This window comes from Bufo gargarizans, chromosome 4, assembly GCF_014858855.1.
Source record: "Bufo gargarizans isolate SCDJY-AF-19 chromosome 4, ASM1485885v1, whole genome shotgun sequence".
Classification (NCBI taxonomy): domain Eukaryota; kingdom Metazoa; phylum Chordata; class Amphibia; order Anura; family Bufonidae; genus Bufo; species Bufo gargarizans.
In genome coordinates this window covers 261,246,316-261,267,092 of record NC_058083.1, presented here as the reverse complement: position 1 = coordinate 261,267,092, position 20,777 = coordinate 261,246,316, and the positions used below count along the sequence as shown (strand labels likewise).

The window sequence follows — 20,777 nt, the reverse complement described above, 5'->3', positions numbered from 1 at the left end:
TGTATGGTTGCAGCTATATTCTTGCTTTTTTTTACATACCCCCGCCCTTCTCTATGTACCCACTGATCCAGTTTACACGTTTTTCTGAAGGGAGATCAGAATGCCGGTTAGTTCTGATGGGGGACTTTAATGCAGTTATGGACCCCAATAAAGATAGATTCTCTCTAGATGCAGAACAGATGAGGAATGTATGCAATTCACCGTTGCCACAGTTCTGCTTGGAGGTGGGACTGGTGGATATATGGGAACATCTTGGTGGGGGAAAGAGAGTATACTCTTGTGTCAGCAGGGGTGGCAGAGCAATGTCCAGGATTGATTTAGCATTTACTAATGAGAGCAATCTGAGTAATATTCGGAAGATACGATATGGGGTAAGAACAGTTTCTGACCACTCACCCGTACTGGTTGAAGTCTGCACGGGGAGGAATAAGGATAATCGGGGGTTAGGATTTAGGCTGAATCCATACTGGCTTACTATTATGGATAATCTCCAGTCCATTAAATCTCTGATGTCCTCCTTTTGGGAGGTTAACCTTCCCTCTGCGAACATCAATGTAGTATGGGATTCCATGAAAGCATATCTGAGGGGGGTCTTCATAAGCGAGATTGTTGCAGCAAAGAGAACATTTAAAAAAAAAGAGGAGGAACTGGCCAAGGCTGCTGCGGACACAACTGAGCGATTTACTAGCCAACCTACTGAGTATAACAGGGAAGAGATGCAGGAGGCCAGTTGCTCCTTGGAAAAATACCTAATAGAGAAAGCAAATCATAGAGTATTTTTTAAGGGGTTAAAATATTTCACGGAGTCTGGACGTCCTGGTAGGCTGCTAGCTAGGATAATCACACAACAAGATAAGAAAAATCAATCTATTATCTCTATTCGCAATACAGCGGGGGAAATTATCACGGACGTAGAAGGAATTAGGGACACCTTTTTACAATACTTCACTCAGATATACAGCTCCTCTTTTGGCATGACACCCGGGCTGGCGACGCAGTTCCTGGAGGGGATTCCACTTTCTACTTTAAATGAAGCTCAAATAGAATATCTTGAAGAGGAGTTATCTCTTTCGGAGCTCCAGGAGGCTTTGGGATCGGTCTCTGGGAATTCGTCGCCAGGGACGGATGGCCTTCCATATGAGGTCTACCGTAAGTATAGTGATGTGATTCTTCCTCAGTTGCTAGAGGTTTTCTCCCAGGCGGTGCGGGGAGGGAGCCTACCAGGCTCTATGATGGAGGCTCTTATTGTTCTAATTCCCAAAAAGGATAAAGACCCGATAGAAATGAGCTCCTACAGGCCAATTTCACTATTAAATACAGACGCTAAGTTATTATCAAAAGTCTTGGCAAGGAGGCTTTCACGGGTGATATCCTCTATTATCCATCCAGACCAAAACGGCTTTATGCCAAAAAGGGGTACCCATTATAATCTGCATAGACTATTTATGAATATTCAGTCCCCGGGAGGTGGTACCCGCTCCATCCTGTCGTTGGATGCCATTAAAGCATTCGACAGGGTGGAGTGGACCTTTCTCTGGGAGGTAATGAAAAAAATGGGCTTTGGCCCTAGATTTATGGCGATGGTTCAGCTATTATATCGCTCCCCAGTTGCTAGGATTAGGATTAATGATACGTTCACCCAGAGCTTTACCCTAGGAAGAGGTACCCGCCAAGGTTGCCCTCTTTCCCCTCTTTTGTTCAATATTTATATCGAACCCTTAGCAGCCAGTATAAGGCAGGATCCGCAAGTGGCCGGTTTTGGTATAATGGGGAAACACGACCGTGTATCTCTCTACGCAGATGATATCTTGGTTTTTGCTCATCAAACAGAAACCACTCTCCCTCGGATAATGGATCTGGTTGGCTCTTTCTCTGCACCGTCTGGTTTGGAAATTAATTGGGAGAAGACGGTCCTCCTCCCTATAGACGAGCTGCGAGGTGACTGGGATAACCAACTAACAGTCTCTGATTCAATAAAGTACCTGGGGATTTCAGTTTCTGCCAAACCTCAGGAATATTTACAACTCAATCTGATTCCTCTGTTGGTAAAACTGAGGGCTAAAATTAAGATATGGGAAAAAATTGTAAAGGCAAGAGCAGACAGAATCTCTTTAATAAAAATGGTAGTACTGCCCCAGGTCCTCTATGTCCTGCGCAACTCGCCTGTATGGATCGCAGACAAATATTTTAGATTGATAGAGCGGATGCTTAATGATCTATTATGGGGGAGGAAGCGTGTGACATTGAAGACACTCTATTTCTCCATGCCTTATAATCAGGGAGGCCTCAATCTGCCCTACTTTAGGGGTTACTTTGTGGCCTCTCAACTTTGCTTTTTTAACGACTGGGAAAATAGCCAGTTCTGCAACAGGGTAGTGAAAGACTCAGGTTTTACGGACTTCTTTACTGTATTGGAGTCCGACTATTTATTAAATATACAGACTGAGTATACACCTTTTTGCAGAATGGCTATAAAGACCTGGCGGACTATTAGGAGTTGGTGTGGAATTAAGGCATCACTTATTTGCACTCCATTATGGCATAACTCAAAGCTTTTGAATTTAAGGGATTTGAATTGTTGCCAGTACTGGAGGACTAAGAATGTTCAGTACCTACATCAGGTGGTTAGTGGCGGACAAATTTTGCCCCCGATGGAGTTAGGGCAAAGGGTAAATTTGGCCGAGGTGGTTTGGTTTGCATATTTTCAATTGAGGTCAGCACTTTCCAGCACTTTGAATAGTCACCTTCTGTTTATAGATACTCCTGAATTTTTACATGATTTAATTATTAAGAAAACTGTCATGAAAAGTAAAATATCACACTGTTATAGACACTTAATGAAAAAATTTTTTGAGGGTCTTCTCTCTCCAGGACAGAAATCCTGGTCACTTACACTTTCAGAGGTGGGTCCCGTAGATTGGGAAAACATAGGGGAAAGCTTAAAACTTGTTTCACAGAATTTCAATCACACAGTTGTACAATTTAACATTCTGCACAAAATATACGTGACACCCATGTGGTTATATAGGAGAGGACTCAGAGTCTCCTCTGACTGCCCACGCTGTGGCGACTCCGAGGCATGATCTTATTAGTCCGGTTTTTCTTTATGTAGTGCAATTGGGAAAGGATGTGAAATCGCATCTGAATATTGGAGCATCTCTAGAACGCTGGAGGACGGCGGGACTCTCAGGCACTGTATAAGGGATAAAGTTCTCGTTAAAACAAGGCACTCCGCGTTTATGGGCGGGGACCCGGGGTTTGGGACTATCGGGTTTTTATTCCGACCGGGTGCGCCCTGAAATGCGGCTCTTTCTTTTCGATATATGGTTGGACTGTAGGCAGCGATACGATATATGTGGTATGGGTGCAATTAGGGGACAGCCGGTTTTTGGTGGTGTTTCTGCCCACATTTTCTCTAAATGCCGGTGAGTGATACTTGTTTGAGCCCCCTCGCACCTGAGATACCGGTGTGACTGTATGTGAGGTATGGATGAGCTGGGCACAAATTTTCAATCTTAACTATATATGGGGAAGAGGCAGTAAAATATGCTGTGGCTTTCTGTTTCTTTTTTTTCTCCACTGTGACAGAAGACTGCTGGACCCCCCCAGGTTGCTTTAAGAAATGTCTGCGATTAAAGATCGCTATAAGCCCGCTATGTATGGTCAATGTGAGTATCAGGTGAATGGATTTAAGATCGTTAATCCCGCCGCTCTCTCTACCCATATTGGGAAAGGACGCGCGGGGCGCGTGCTCGTTCCCCGATGGCTGCCCGGACCGTGGGTCCCCGACCTTTGCCTTGTTCTGGATATTAACATGCTAAGTTAGATGCTTTGTGTGGCTGCGAGTCCCGCTCTCCTCTTAGCAAGTGAGATCTCCATTTGATTTGTTTTATTTCCATAAGTATGGTTATTTGTATGCAATCGGTACTAATTATGCTTACAAATTAGAAATTTACGGACTTTAGGATTTATAACAATATTAAGGCTATATTGATATTTATTCTTTGTATTATAAATAAAATAAAGTTTATTAAAAAAAAAAAAAAAAAAAAAAAAAAAGAATGGTCTAGACCTACGCCAGTAGCTGTCAAGATGCATTTGCACACTGCCCACCCGCTGCTAAGCACTCCACCTAGCTCAAAAAGCCTTGCTATATTGAATGAAATGTCCTACACAAGGACTTCTAAGCTAATAAGCAACATTGGAGTGGACAATAATTGTTTAAAACAATCAACTGCCCCCCCCCCCAACATGTTTCACCAAATCACTGGCTTCTTCAGGGGTTTGGGCAGAATTCTGAGCTAGGTGGAGCGCTTAGCAGCGTGTGAGCAGTGTGTAAATGCATCTTGACAGCTACTGACGTAGTGTCAGACAAGTGTGCTGTGCTGTGAACGTTTGTGTGTAGGAGCACAGTTACCTATTCCATTGAATCAGTTTTTGCAGGCAACTACAGGTAGGCTGCTTATATTAGTCCATCCACACATTGCCCCCCTATGTTAAAGCTCTGCAGATATAGTTGTGGTGAATAGGAGATAGTGCACATCTCCCTCACCTTGGCAGCAACTAAGTCGTCAACTCTTTGGAGTGGAAACAAAGTGTTTTAATTGTTTGTTATGGCTCACAGCCGTTTTATCATTATGTCGAATTAAAAGTGAAGTTTTAATACACACTTTATACCTGGGTCAAGATAAGTCTAGGCCATTCTTGGCATTAACCACTACAGGACCGCCATACGCAGGATCGCGTCCTGGCGGCGGCCCTGTTATTCCTCCTGGACGCGCCGGCGAGTCACTTATTAACCCCTTATTAACCTCTGATCACCCCATATAGACTCCCTGATCACCCCCCTGTCATTGATCACCACCCTGTAAGGCTCCATTCAGACGTCCGTATGCGTTTTGCGTATCCACGGATTTGTGGATCCACGGATCCGCAAAACATATACGGACGTCTGAATTGAGCCATATCGAGGGGTGATCTCCCCATATAGATTTTCTGATCACCCCCCTATCATTGATCACCCCCCTGTAAGGCTCCATTCAGAGGTCCGTATGTGTTTTGCGGATCCACAGATCCGTGGATCCGCAAAACACATACAGATGTCTGAATGGAGCCTTACAGGGGGGTGATCTCCCCATATAGATTTCATGATCACCCCCCTGTCATTGATCACCCCACTGTAAGGCTCAATTCAGACGTCCGTATGTGTTTTGCGGATCCACGGATCCGTGGATCCGCAAAACACATACGGACATCTGAATGGAGCCTTACAGGGGGGTGATCAATGACAGGGGGGTGATCAGGGAGTGTATATGGGGTGATCACCCCCCTGTCATTGATCACCCCCTATAAGGCTCTATTCAGACGTCCGTATGTGTTTTGCAGATCCGCAGATCCGTGGATCCGCAAAACACGGACACCGCGGATCCGCAAAACATGGACACCGGCAATGTGCTTTCCGTATTTTGCAGTTCCGCACATTGCCAGAACTATATAGAAAATGCCTTTTCTTGTCCGCAATTGCGGACAAGAATAGGACATGTTCTATAGGCTCTACAAAAAACGCAGTGTTCGCCCGATCAGGCCTGATCTTGTGCGCACACTTGCGTTCAGTCTGCCCCACCGCATTGACAGAATTAAATTTTTTCTGATCACTGCAAAAACACTGTAAAATCGATGTGGCACTATAAAAATATCACTTTTGAGGGGCATGGCAAGTTCATAGAAGATTTTTTTTTTTGGCACAAGTTAGTGGAATTTTTTTATTTTCCACTATATTTTCCACTATATTCCACTAACTTATGACAAAAAATAAAATCTCACATGAACTTACCATACCCCTTACAGAATCCAAATGTGTAAAATTTTTTAGACATTTATATTCCAGACTTCTTCTCACGCTTTAGGGCCCCTAAAATGCCAGGGCAGTATAAATACCCCACATGTGACCCCATTTCAGAAAGAAGACACCCCAAGGTATTCGCTGAGAGGCATATTCAGTCCATGAAAGATTGAACTTTTTGTCACAAGTTAGCGGGAAGGGAGACTTTGTGAGAAAAAACACACAAGAAAAAATAAATTTCTGCTAACTTGTGCCCCCCCAAAAAAACTTCTATGAACTCGCCATGCCCCTCACGGAATACCTTGGGGTGTCTTCTTTCTAAAATGGGGTCACATGTGGGGTATTTATACTGCCCTGGCATTTTAGGGGCCCTAAAGCGTGAGAAGAAGTCTGGAATCCAAATGTCTAAAAATGCCCTCCTAAAAGGAATTTGGGCCCCTTTGCCCACCTAGGCTGCAAAAAAGTGTCACACATGTGGTATCGCCGTACTCAGGAGAAGTAGGGCTATGTGTTTTGGGGTGTCTTTTTACATATACCCATGCTGGGTGAGATAAATATCTCTGTCAAATGACAACTTTGTATAAAAAAATGGGAAAAGTTGTATTTAGAGAGATATTTCTCTCACCTAGCATGGGTATATGTAAAATGACACCCCAAAACACATTGCCCTACTTCTCCTGAGTACGGCGATACTACATGTGTGACACTTTTTTGCAGCCTAGGTGGGCAAAGGGGCCCAAATTCTAAAGAGCACCTTTAGGATTTCACAGGGCATTTTTTACACATCTGGATTTCAAACTACTTCTCACGCATTAGGGCCCCTAAAATGCCAGGGCAGTATAACTAGCCCACAACTAGCCCATTTTGGAAAGAAGACACCCCAAGATATTTCGTGATGGGCATAGTGAGTTCATGGACTTTTTTATTTTTTGTCACAAGTTAGTGGCATATGAGACTTTGTAAGAAAAAAAATCATCATTTTCCGCTAACTTGTGACAAAAAATAAAAATTTCTATGAACTCACTATGTCCATCAGCGAATACCTTAGGGTGTCTACTTTCTGAAATGGCCATTGTAGAACCTCAGGAAACATGACAGGTGCTCAGAAAGTCAGAGCTGCTTCAAAATGCGGAAATTCACATTTTTGTACCATAGTTTGTAAACGCTATAACTTTTGCGCAAACCAATAAATATACACTTATTGCATTTTTTTATCAAAGACATGTAGAACAATAAATTTAGAATAAAATGTATATAGAAATATAGTTTTTTTAAAAAAAATTACAACTGAAAGTGAAAAATGAAATTTTTTTGCAAAAATTTCGGTAAATTTTGATTAATAGCAAAAAAAGTTAAAATGTCAGCAGCAATGAAATACCACCAAATAAAAGCTCTATTAGTGAGAAGAAAATGAGGTAAAATTCATTTGGGTGGTAAATTGTATGACCAAGCAATAAACCGTGAAAGTAGTGTAGTGCAGAATTGTAAAAAGTAGTCTGGTCATTAAGGGTGTTTAAGCTAGGGGGGCTGAGGTGGTAATATATATGTTTATTCAAATATACACACAGGACAGACACATGGTGAGTGGAGAGGTGAAGCAACAGACACAGTCCACCGGTATAACAGCAGTTCTCCCTATGCTTCCTAACCTTCTTTTACTTACTCAAAAGTAGCCTAAGCATCATGGAGGACATTTTGCAGAAGTACTGACCTGTATCATTGGGAATAAAGCACTTCCTATTTAGCTGAAGCTATTTAGTGTCTCCCCTAGAGTCCTGTCTCACTCATTGCTTACTCATTCCTCCTCCTCCCCTTTCCATATTTTGTATTGACACGTGCAACCTGATCCTTCTGTGAGCTAATCCTGTCCTGGACAGATTTCAAGCATATTCAAAAAATAAAAAATAAACATTTAGCAAGGTAGGGGAGAGAGGCAAACAGCTGATAGCATGATAATTAGACATTTTTCTCTGATAAAACATATTACAAAGTTTCTTATTGTTTAGAAGTAAAATCATAGAAAGTGTAGTGGTTGAGGTTACCTTTGCAAGCTGTAAATAGTCAACAGCAATATTGTAACCAAGACGCCAAGCTTTTATTTGTGTATAATTCTTAAAGTATATGTTCACTTTTGAACAATATATATATATATATATATATATATATATATATATATATCTGAGGATTAGTAACTTTGCACTTTGCATATGCATTCTCTTACTTATCCTTTATAAGTCATTGAGTTAAATCCTACTTTATAGTTCAAGGTAAAATTCAAAATTAAGCTAGATATAAACAGCAAAATTACTGTCAGACATATTTTAGCTACTTAAATGATTTGCTATAATTTGATAGTACAGCTAGTTTATCCTATGTTGCAATCCTGTACAGTGCCTCATATAAAGATGCTGGTGCCCAAAAAAGGCTCTGTGCAGACATTTAACAAGCAGAGGACATGGATAATAAAACAGGCTATAAAGAAGGTAAGTAATGTAATATACTTTTAAATAGAATAATAATATGTGGAATCTTAGTCCCTAGTGAATAATTATAGTTGGGACATTACATTAGATACATTTGCAAACCATTTATATTTGTTTTTGTGTTGTAGACTCTAAAACATTTTCAGTCTTTTATTTGTTTAATTATTAGGGGAAAAAAACAGAATGCTATTTATAGGAGCAAATAACTTAACGCGAATGTACACAACACAGAGCAATGTATTTGCACGCACACAATCCACAAATCATAGAACTTCTTATTGAAATTAGATTATATAATGAGTGCACTTTTCTGTGCAACTGAATGTTAGGTTTTTGTTCTGATGGTAAATGTCAGTCACTTAGTGTTATCTAATCTAAATATACAGTTTTTGCCAGCTTTTAGAAGAACAAAATGAGGTGGAAAGGTTAATAATTAACAGCATCATCAGGTTAAACAAGAACAATCAATATTCTGCCACAGTTTTTGCTATGTACTGCCACTTAATCTCTTGGGAGTCTCAAAGAATAAGCTCTTTTCTTAATTTTCTCGGAAAGTGCTCTGTACAAAAACCCCACACAATGACTTCAGTGTTTCATTTTTTAAGTAGTACAAATGTATAAATGTTTGCTTTGTCTATTGGTATCCTAAATTTGGTTAAAATATTAGGATGACATCAGGAAAAACCTATATAGGCTCCACCTTTTTCTCTGCAAGACCATTGTAGATTCAGAAAATTATATTTTTTCTAACCAAAGATATATAGGGGTGTGGAAATTTAGCAAGCTATGTCTGCCAGTTTTTTATATGAAAAGCTTGCAAATTGATCATAGCAAATTAGCTAATTGTTAAGCCTGTTAACTAGAGCTGAGGGATTCAGTTTGTTAGATAAAAAAAATTGAAAAAAAGGGCATTTAAAAGCACTTTCAACTCATATTTGAATTTCTTGGCCGATTCTGATGTGCCAAAATTAAGTTATGAGCACCACTTAATAAATGTGATCTATTGCACTTCAGTGCACATCATTTTAACATTGGAATATAAAAAAATTCTGATCTTAATAAATTCCCCATATAGTCTTAGTGTGAAATCCCTTAAAAATGATCTATAATTTACAGATGGCATGCAAGGAAGCCATCCGAAATTTAAAGCTTCGTACACATTAAAGTTTAAATAGTTGTAGGAAGGTGGTGGAGATAGCTGTTCGACAAAACATATATTTGGCCAACAGCTTCCTAAATATTATGGTCAGCATTAAAAACTTGTTTTATTATCAGGGGCGGATTGACCATAGGACTTATAGGGAAATTTCCTGGTGGGCGATACCTAGGGGGCCACCTAGGCCCTCCTCATGGTCGGCCAGTGGAAGTTTTTGGGGATGTATTTTGGGGTGGTATAATGGGCTACAATATGGTATTACTGGCCCTTCCTTCCATCAGTTTAGACCTGACTACTAGTGTTGAGCGCGAATATTCAAATTATGAATTTTAATAGCAAATATCGGCACTTCGAGAATTTGCAAATATTTTGAATATAGTATATAATTTGAATATTCATCATTTTTTTCCATCAGAACACATGATTCCTCCCTGCTTCTTGCTTGTGGGCCAATGAGCCATTGGCCCACAAGCAACTTAAGCAGGGAGAAATCATGACTTCAGATGAAAAAAAATGACGAATATTCTAAAAAAACAAATATAAAGCACTATATTCAAAATAGTGCTATATATTTGTTTTTTAAAATATTTGTAAATTTTTCCCCCCATCAACTTAAGCAGGGAGGAATCATAACTTCAGATGGAAAAAAATGTCAAATATTCAAAAAAAATGAATATATTGCACTATATTGAATATAGTGCTATATATTAGTTTTTTAGAATATTTGTCATTTTTCATCATCCATCACCATAGGAACGCCACTGGGTTAGAATATACCATCAGATCTGAGTTTTCACGATCTCACAACAGCGAATAGTCCTGTCATAAGACTATGCAACCAATAGAGGGTGCTATTTATAACTCATAAACAGTGCCCTCTATTGGTTGCACAGTCTTATGACAAGACTATTCGCTGTTATGAGATTGTGAAAAATCAGATCCGATGGTATATTTGGACCCCGAGGCGTTCCCATGGTGCTGGAGACGCTCTATGCGCATGGCAACAGGCACTGACTTGAGTGGGCTGAAATCCTAGAGAGCCCGAACAGATAAGAACAGTTTTTTTGGGGAACCAGACACCCTAAGCAGGGAGGAATCATGTGTACTGTTCACTTCAGATGGATGATGAAAAATGAGGAATATTCTAAAAATGAATATTTAGCAATGTATTCAATATATTGCTATATATTCGTTTTTTTCAGAATATTCACAAATATATGACAAATATTCTATACAATATTCATCAAATATTGCAAATTCGAATATAGCCCATGCTGCTCATCACTACTGACTACTAAACGGGGCCACTTTTAGTATTTTTTCCAGGGCCACTTTAAGTTCCCAGTCCGCCCCTGTTTATAATTCTATTTCTTCTGCTGTCAAGATTGCTGATATTAATGTATATATGCAAATGACACCCTACTACAACTCACCTAATTTCCCTGGAGTTCCTTTAATCTCAATTATGTAGAAAGAGAGAAATGTAAACTTGAGTAATTACGGAAACATGAAGCTAAATATACATTTTCCCATTTCCCCAATTTCTACTGATTTAAATTAACATGTTACATAAGATATTGCCTTAATATTTAAGCAAACCTAAGACAATATATTGACAATGCATTAATAATATTTGGTGGTCATTTTTAACAAATACAGTATATTCCATAAACAAGAGTAATAAGTAAAAATGTTTGGGTCCTATATTGAATGCACTTTGATCGTATTGTACATTATTTGTCCTGTGCAAAATTAATCTACAATGTTAGCTTTCATAACTAACGTAAACAGCCTCATATACTTGAATATGTATACAAAAATCTTTATAAACAAGCATGATAATTGCATTTTATGACTTTACCATCAGACTTACCATAGTACCTCGCCCTCATTTGGAATTGTCATAGATCTATAAACACTACTAAGCATTGTTTTGACTTACCCACATCTTCAATTTTAGATGAAAAAACTGTTGATGCATATTCTGAACCAACTTAGATGACAGTTGTTGCCCTTTCCCCATTATAATATTGAAAGCGCCAGTAACAAACAATAACCCTGATTATTTTGTGCCTTCTTCAAATACAGCTTGAACACATATATATATATATATATATATATATATATATATATAATGACATATAGCAAATTTGTATACTAAATTAGTATTTTTTTTTCCTTATTTGGTGTTTGAGTTTAGGGAACTTTTTTCAAAAATTATTACTTCCTGGTGGTATGACCATTGGGACCCCAGTTATATAGTATATTAGGCTATTCTATCTTATAGATGGAAATATGAAAGCATCTTATGTGATACTATAGGTCTACTGGACTTGATGTTGATGCAAATATCTTGACTGAATGGGTCAGCCAACACCAGGAGTGTATATTTTAATAGCATATTTTAATGTCACTTGCTTTATAATTATGTATAGTTATTAGTGTAAAATTAGAAACCATTTTAACAATGGAAATGTGTATACAGCCTTTTTAAGAAAAGCATGGATATATGGATATAATGTATGACATGGATATAATATTTTGTTTTGGTGGTTGGTTGTTCATCAAAATGTTATACTAGCTTTTAAATACTATAATTAGTTATATAATATTATAATTTTGCTAGATGTGTTTAGAGAACATTGTTCTAATAACCATATTTCATTTAAATGTGATATTGAAATTCAAACACAGTACATTGCCCACCTTGTCAAATAAAGCTAGTGGATGGATGAATTTTGGTACTACTAACTGCAAATGGAATAGCATATATATGTAGCAATGAACATTTTAGAGAAGCTTTTAGCAATTTTAAGCTATGTAATAACTCATAGCTGCCTGCTAATATACATAACAGCCATGCTTCAGAATTGCAGGTATAATGTTTGTTGTTCAATTATTTCTGCTTGCTGAAATACTTATTTTATGTAAACCTGAATATATCTTTGCTGTATTGAAAAAATAAAATAATAATAATAATACATTCAAAGCACTGTGCCTTTCTATGTACACATCACAACAAGCAGATATAAGCAAATAGGAGTTTGTAGGAATTACCTTATGTAAAGTCCAGATAAATATAAAATAAGCATTTCATTTTAGTATGTGAATTAATAAAAATTCATAACCTTATAATGTGAAAATAAAATATAAGATAGTCATGTAGTGCATATATAAGTTTAATTTATTTAAATTTGTTGCCTGCTATTTATTGCCATCGGGTAAGCATAGAACCAGACGGTAGAGATGAGCAAAGTTCTGAAATTTTTTATTTGTCAACTTTGCCAAATTTTACCAAGAAAACTATATACTGAGTCTTCCTTGTTAATGGCTGTGTGGCACCTTTAATGCACCTTCAAACAGGGGCTGTTGCTGGTTTGGAGTTTGGCTGGTTAGCTGGTGGACAATATGCATATTAGTGATTTTATGTTCCCGGGCTTGTCTCTTCTACACTTAGTTTTGTTTTGTAACACACACAGGCACAATTTTAGGAAAACCTGAATCGTTACCAGGAAGTGCAAGAAGTTTCACATTAGTTTCAACTCACAGTTTTCTTAAACGTTGGACTGAATTCTGATTTACTGAACACTAACTGACAGATTTAACCAAGAGAAGGAAACTGCCTTCTAGAGGTTGTTATGCAGTGGAGAACTGGGAGTGGAATCAAAGTGCGAATTTACAAACTGAATTTACAGAAACTTGCTTTTATATATATATATATATATATATATATTACTATATTTTACTAAAACAAAATTATCATTATGAGGTAAGTAATGTTAATGAAAATTTATCCTTTAGTGTATTTGATATTGTAGGGTACATGTGCTTATTATAATAGCTATATAAAAATAAAAATAAATGAACTTTAAAACTACTACTTATTGGTACTATTTTCTTTAAAGCTGTTCTTACATATACTGCATTGTGGAAAGTATTTGAAGCAAGGTCAAAATTATAAATTAAATTAGGAAGAAAGGCTACTATTATCATAGACCTAAACATTCTCTCAGACCCAATAAAATTTTCTTTTTAATACAAAAAAAATTAAAATATAACATAAATAGACATAACAGACAGTCAAAGTAAGGTAATAAATATCTGAAAAAACAACAACAATAAAAACAACAAGTATAAAGCCTTATACTATATTTACATAAAGCATTGTGTAGCTCAAACATGCCTATGTGACTATATGCCATCTCTAAAACACTCCATAATTTATAAGGCTCTCAACAATAACTGTTTGGTATTTTAGATTTAGCATATACAGTAAATGGGCACATAAGAGGCATTTATAGAGATTATGGGGGACCATAGCAAATATTATATTAGGAACCTTTCTGATGCTTGTTAACAATATCAGATAGAAAAAGATATGATTGTTTGAACCTCATATCCTTTTTATGTTCTTTAGAAAAGAACGACCTATAGAGAGGAGATTCTTTCATAAGTTCTCTAGTTTTTTTTTTCTTTTCTTTACAGGCACCCCTATAGCAAACACATTAACATTTTCTATGGTTTATAATGTAGAAAAACCAGAATGTGACCCAATATATGCAATCTGTTTTAAATTTACATACATGGATTGCAGGGTATGTTTGAATTTTATAAAAGTGGTACATTTTAGGGCATGTAAACCTAAGATGCAAAAATGTTGGCCAGACATGTTATAGCACACATTTTACAATCAAGATCAACTTCAAAATACTGTTTGTGATAGTTTTTATATATATATGTACCAAATGTTTTGGAGCAGTAGTTGGAGTAAAACTATCTTCGTTAGGCTGAGTTCACACTTCAGTCATTTGATCAGTTATTTTCATCAATTATTGAGCCAGAACCAGTGGTGAAGACTACTCAGAGATAAGGTATAATGGAAAGATTTGCACATTCTGTGTTTTTGACCCACACTTGGTTTTGGCTCACAACAACTGATGGAAATAACTTACAAAATAAAATAACTGAAGTGTGAACTCAGACTAACTTGTTTACTTAATTTTATTGGATATATATATATATATATATATATATATATATATATATATATATATATATATAAATTGTGAAACAAACTTAAGGAATTCCCTTGTTTCCAAAAGCTGAGCAGACAGACATGTGATAAGCTAACACTAACAAAAAGGAAATAATGTTAAAAAATGAAGATTAACACAGTTGACAGATTTAGGGACAGTAACAAACACAGTATGGGTACTGCATTCGTTGTAAGGTAAATTTATATATTGGAATAAAAAACTAGAATTAAGATGGTCGTTACAAGCCAATATATGTAATCTACAAGATAATAAATAATATTTAGAGCTATAACTTTCTCATATTTAAAGAGATAGATAGATAGATAGCAGATATGGATGGTCAAATAGAAAAGAGTTGTTAAATGTGTATTGTTCAGTTAAACTTAATTGTATTAATCATAAGAGATAAAAATGGGCAGTCATTTTGCTATGTATGTCTTGGATCCATATGTAGTGATTTATTGGCTGAGAATAATGAAATTGAAATGAAATTAATATTATTATTATTACTATGTACCGGTATTTGAAATATTTAACATTTAATCATATGATCTTTTGGGGCAAGGGAATGAAATGCTGGAATATAGAGCTGGTAATATTTCTTATGATAGCCAGCTAACACCATCCAAAATAAGTTGTGAAATCTGTTCAAGAAACAAATGAACTAAATGGAAGTTACTCTATTATTTATCCATACAGCATTATGACTTGCAGTGATATATGGTTAGCCCTATATTTATTTAATAATTTAAGGACAAATTTCCTTAAACTGCTTGAACAGAAAACCCATGAGTTTGCAAGGTCATAATAGCTACTTTTGAAATATATGAAGCTGCATCTTAAGTATGGGCCAGAGCATGATTTGATAAGCCTGTCGCATATGCTTTAATTGAGTTATTTTAAAATAGACTATTCTAACATGTAGCACCATAGAAAAATACTTGGTTATTAGTTATAGCTTACTGTAAGTAATATGTCTTAAACTGTGGCACTGTGCACCAAAATTATGGCAACATTTTGGCGCAAAATTCTGCCACAAAGTAACCCAACTAATAGGTGGTTTAAACATAAAAGAGACAACAGTCTAAAGGAGTAGCATATTTACTGTATTGTCTGGCGCCACATCTAAATTTTAGACAATATTTAAGGGGTTGTCCTGGTTCAGAGCTGAACCCGGACATACCCTTATTTTCACCCAGACAGCCCCCCTGAGGCTAGCATCGAAGCGTCTCATGCTCCGATGCGCTCCCTTGCCCTGTGCTAAATCGCGCAGGGCATGGGGACTTTTGTTTTCAATAACACACTGCTGGGGGGTAACTTCCACCTGGCAGTGTGTTTGGTAACGTCACCGGCTCTGAGGGGCAGGCTTTAGCTCTGCCCTAGCTGGTTTACTGGCTTAGGCAGAGCTTATCAGTGCTGGTGACGTCACCGGGGTTCCTGGCAGCCCCATGGAGAGCCCCGGTACGTCAACGGATCTCCAAAAAATGCCTTTGCCCTACGCAATTTTGTGCAGGGCAAAGGAGAGCATGAACTGCTCCGATGCTCACGTCAGGGGGCCTGCCGGTATGAAAATGGAGGTATGTCCGGATTCAGCTCTGAACCCGGACAACCCCTTTAAGAAATCTATCATGTGCCACCTCTTACTTTTATTTTGTCCCCTTGAAGCAATATTAAAAGAGTAAATCCATTTTACTTAGGAATGAATGAGTGTAGGGTATTTGTGAGTCTTTTCATGATTGTAAAGGTCAGAGCTTTAGTGAAAGGTGTAGTCCCTTTTGACTATTTATAAGCAGCCATTTTAATTAAGATAGAGAAATACAGTATTTATTGCTCTATAAGACACACTTTTATCCCCGAAAGTGGGAGAAAAATGTCAGTGTGTCTTAAAGGACGAATAATAATTAGCACTTCCGTTATGGAAGCACTCATTACTATAGTAGGACAGGGGAGCAGTGAATACATTGCATCCTGTGCTGGCTCTACTCATTGCTCACTGTGACCTACACATAGTGTAAGGGTGTAGGCATACTCTGTGGCCTTATGCTCTGTTATATTGGATCACAGACTGACAGAAAAAGAGCTGTCTGATCCGAGGTCTGATTGGGGGTCTGAGCTGGTGTCTAATTAACATTAGTGGTCTTATCTGAGGTCTGATTAAAATTGAGGGTTGATTGGGGGTCTGATCTGAGGTCTGATGAAAAAACATATTTTTTTTTGCTGATTTTGCTCCTCTAAAGCCTAGGTTTATAATATGAGCAGGGTTGTCTTATAGGGCAGAAAAAAAAATACAATAATCATGACATATATTCATGGGATAAAATCATCACAATCAACCAAGTTAATGTTTCCCCTTTCAACATATAAGAACTAACAATCTTTACCCTCTATACTGTATATATTTTGTCTAAATCTCATATATAAGTTTTTAACAGTTATCAGTGAGAGCCTTCCTTATGATTTATGTGTAAAGAGTATAAGTTCTACAGTAACAGAAGAATATATGTGATCTTTGACAATTATAAATAATAAGAACAATTGACCTAATTGTCAAACAATCACAAGGTAGATATGTTACCTGGCTATGACAAAGAGCACACAACTGACACCCAAGTAAGCCAGCAGAATATACATCCAGATATCAGGGGAAAGAGGATTCAGGAAGGAGAAGACACCAGGGTTTGTACCATTAGGTTTCCGGTACAAAATACTTATTCCAAGAGTCATAAACGGTTTGGTGAAGTCGATGACCTGCTCTCTAACATATGTGATAGCCAATGGAGCAACTGCAAGATCAGCTTTCTGTTAAGAGACATAAAAAAGAAAAGACAAAATATTTGTGAATTAAATCTGAATACTGAATATATGAACATAGTTTATTCAAATCTAAACAGGAGTAAGCCTTTAGCTTTTATCCCTTCTCACCGCAGTTATTTCAAATTTTTGCATTTTTATTTTAACTTTCTGCCTTTCAAAAGCCAACTAGAAATTATATAGTGTTTGATATGTGACACTTACAAAAATCTAAAAGTTTGAAAAAAAAAAATTCTTACCATATTCTGATACTCATAGCCTTTTTATATTTTCACGTACAGAGCTGTAAAAATGATCTTTTTTGAAAGCCAAGTTGTAGTTTTATGGGCAATATTTGGTGTATGTATGGCTACTTTATCACTTTTTATTCTATTTTATGGGGAGGCAAAGCAACACAAAAAATAGTGATTCAAGTATTATTATTTTTTTTCATTAAGGCATTCACTATATGAAAAAAAAATATACTTTTATTTTTATTTGTAAAATGGGTAAAGAGGTAATTAAAATTTGTAATGGGCATATCTATAGATCGTCAGTCTAAAAATTAAGCGTACCTAAACTTTCAAGAAGTTTTTTTAACTGACAAAAATACCCTAGTAATATTTTTTGTAATATACTTGCTTGATGTTGTAGTTTTATAATGAAAAAAGGCCCTCAATGTTCTGGCCTTCATAGATCCAAATTCTTTGATTTAATGCCATTTCTGTACAACATTAAACATTAAAATATATTGGTTCCGTGGAGCCAAAGTTCGTCTCGTCCGAAGTTGCGCAGATATGAATACAGTAGCAATTCACCGAACTATTGCTTGACTTTGGGCAAGACAAACTTTGGTTTTGCAGGGTTAATACATTTTAATGCTGTACAAAAAACAGCATTAAAATCTAGGTATTTTAATAAATCGATAATCTCACATATTCTGCAGTGATTTATACACATTATCATTATTGTCTATCTTCGATGGAGCTCACAATCTACTTTCCCTATCGGTAGTATACTTCAAATAGAAAAGAATGTAATCTCCAAAATAAAGGGCAGGATAGATGTACATCCCATGGATGGACATTTCAACTAACATTATAGGTACATTATCTGATGTTTGACATTGGATATCATGCTTCATTGTAACAAATTTCTCAAAACTTATTTCAAATTAACATATATATGCCTACCCTAATGTCTGACACTTCTGGTTGTTCTCATTGTTGAACTGGATACACACTTTTATGAAGGGGAAGAGTCTGTTCCCTAAAGGTTTTACATTGTATAAAATATTTTAACTTTTTTTGTGGCTTTAATAAAGTAGTCGTGCTCTTTGACTTGCTATATATCATTGTTCTTACGGGGTTTTAATTTGCACTCCATTTTGATGTATGTGCCTCTTATACTAATTTTATGATTGCTTTATCTTAACTGTCCAATATTACCATATGTGCTAGATTGTTGTTATACAAGGAAAAAAATGTTTTGATATGATTTATACATGTTTTGACATGTTTATATTATTTTAGCATTACAGTAACCATAGCAATTTGTATGTTCACTTTAATGAGAATGAGAATGAGATTGCCTTAAAATTATCTATTTGCTTGAAAATGACTTTTTAAATTTGTGGTATGCCTAAATAATAGCTATATGTACAGTACAGACCAAAAGTTTGGACACACCTTCTCATTCAAAGAGTTTTCTTTATTTTCATGACTATGAAAATTGTAGATTCACACTGAAGGCATCAAAACTATGAATTAACACATGTGGAATTATATACATAACAAAAAAGTGTGAAACAACTGAAAATATGTCATATTCTAGGTTCTTCAAAGTGGCCACTTTTTGCTTTGATTACTGCTTTGCACACTCTTGGCATTCTCTTGACGAGCTTCAAGAGGTAGTCACCTGAAATGGTCTTCCAACAGTCTTGAATGAGTTCCCAGAGATGCTGAGCACTTGTTGGCCCTTTTGCCTTCACTCTGCGGCCCAGCTCATGCCAAACCATCTCGATTGGGTTCAGGTCCGGTGACTGTGGAGGCCAGGTCATCTGGTGCAGCACCCCATCACTCTCCTTCATGGTCAAATAGCCCTTACACAGCCTGGAGGTGTGTTTGGGGTCATTGTCCTGTTAAAAAATAAATGATGGTCCAACTAAACGCAAACCGGATGGAATAGCATGCCGCTGCAAGATGCTGTGGTAGCCATGCTGGTTCAGTATGCCTTAAATTTTCAATAAATCCCCAAAAGTGTCACCAGCAAAGCACCACCACACCATCACACCTCCTCCCCCAAGCTTCACGGTGGGAACCAGGCATGTAGAGTCCATCCGTTCACCTTTTCTGCGTCGCACAAAGACACAGTGGTTGATCTCAAATTTGGACTCATCAGACAAAAGCACAGATTTCCACTGGTCTAATGTCCATTCCTTGTGTTCTTTAGCCCAAACAAGTCTCTTCTGCTTGTTGCCTGTCCTTAGCAGTGGTTTCCTAGCAGATATTCTACCATGAAGGCCTGATTCACACAGTCTCCTCTTAACAGTTGCTCTAGAGATGTGTCTGCTGCTAGAACTCTGTGTGGCATTGACCTGGTCTCTAATCTGAGCTGCTGTTAACCTGCAATTTCTTAGGCTGGTGACTCGGATGAACTTATCATCCGCAGCAGAGGTGACTCTTGGTCTTCCTTTCCTGGGGCGGTCCGCATGTGAGCCAGTTTCTTTGTAGCGCTTGATGGTTTTTGTGACTGCACTTGGGGACACTTTCAAAGTTTTCCCAATTTTTCGGAAATTTTTCTTAATCTTTAATTTCTCTTAAAGCAATGATGGCCACTCGTTTTTCTTTACTTAGCAGTTTTTTTCTTGCCATAATACAAATACAGTCTATTCAGTAGGACTATCAGCTGTGTATCCACCTGACTGCTCCACAACTCAACTGATGGTCCCAACCCCATTTATAAGGCAAGAAATCCCACTTATTAAACCTGACAGGGCACACCTGTGAAGTGAAAACCATTTCAGGTGACTACCTCTTGAAGCTCATCAAGAGAATGCCAAGAGTGTGCAAAGCAATAATCAAAGCAAAAGGTGGCTACTTTGAAGAACCTAGAATATGGCATATTTTCATTTGTTTCACACTTTTTTGTTATGTATATAATTCCACATGTGTTAATTCATAGTTTTTATGCCTTCATTGTGAATCTACAATTTTCATAGTCATGAAAATAAAGAAAACTCTTTGAATGAGAAGGTGTGTCCAAACTTTTGGCCTGTACTGTATATATATATATATATATATATATATTTTTTTTTTTAGAAATGAGCGAATGGAAGCTGGCGAAGTGGAATTCGTTCCGAATTTCAGAAAAAATGTGATTCACACCGAATGCGAATTTCCTAGTGCTTCGTGGTAACAATTTTTTTCCTAAAATGCTTGCTGCACATGTGAGGACATGGAGAAAGGAAC

The 20,777-nt window shown here is 37.1% G+C and overlaps 1 protein-coding gene across 1 annotated transcript in view; it reads right to left on the bottom strand.

Moving 5' to 3' along the window:
- GRIK2 (glutamate ionotropic receptor kainate type subunit 2) overlaps nucleotides 1-20,777 on the bottom strand; it is a 1,088,075-nt gene that overhangs the window by 370,048 nt on the left and 697,250 nt on the right. Inside the window, exon 11 of the mRNA XM_044292309.1 lies at nucleotides 17,093-17,316. Coding sequence (XP_044148244.1) covers nucleotides 17,093-17,316 — 224 coding nt within the window. The remainder of the gene's footprint in view (nucleotides 1-17,092; nucleotides 17,317-20,777) is intronic.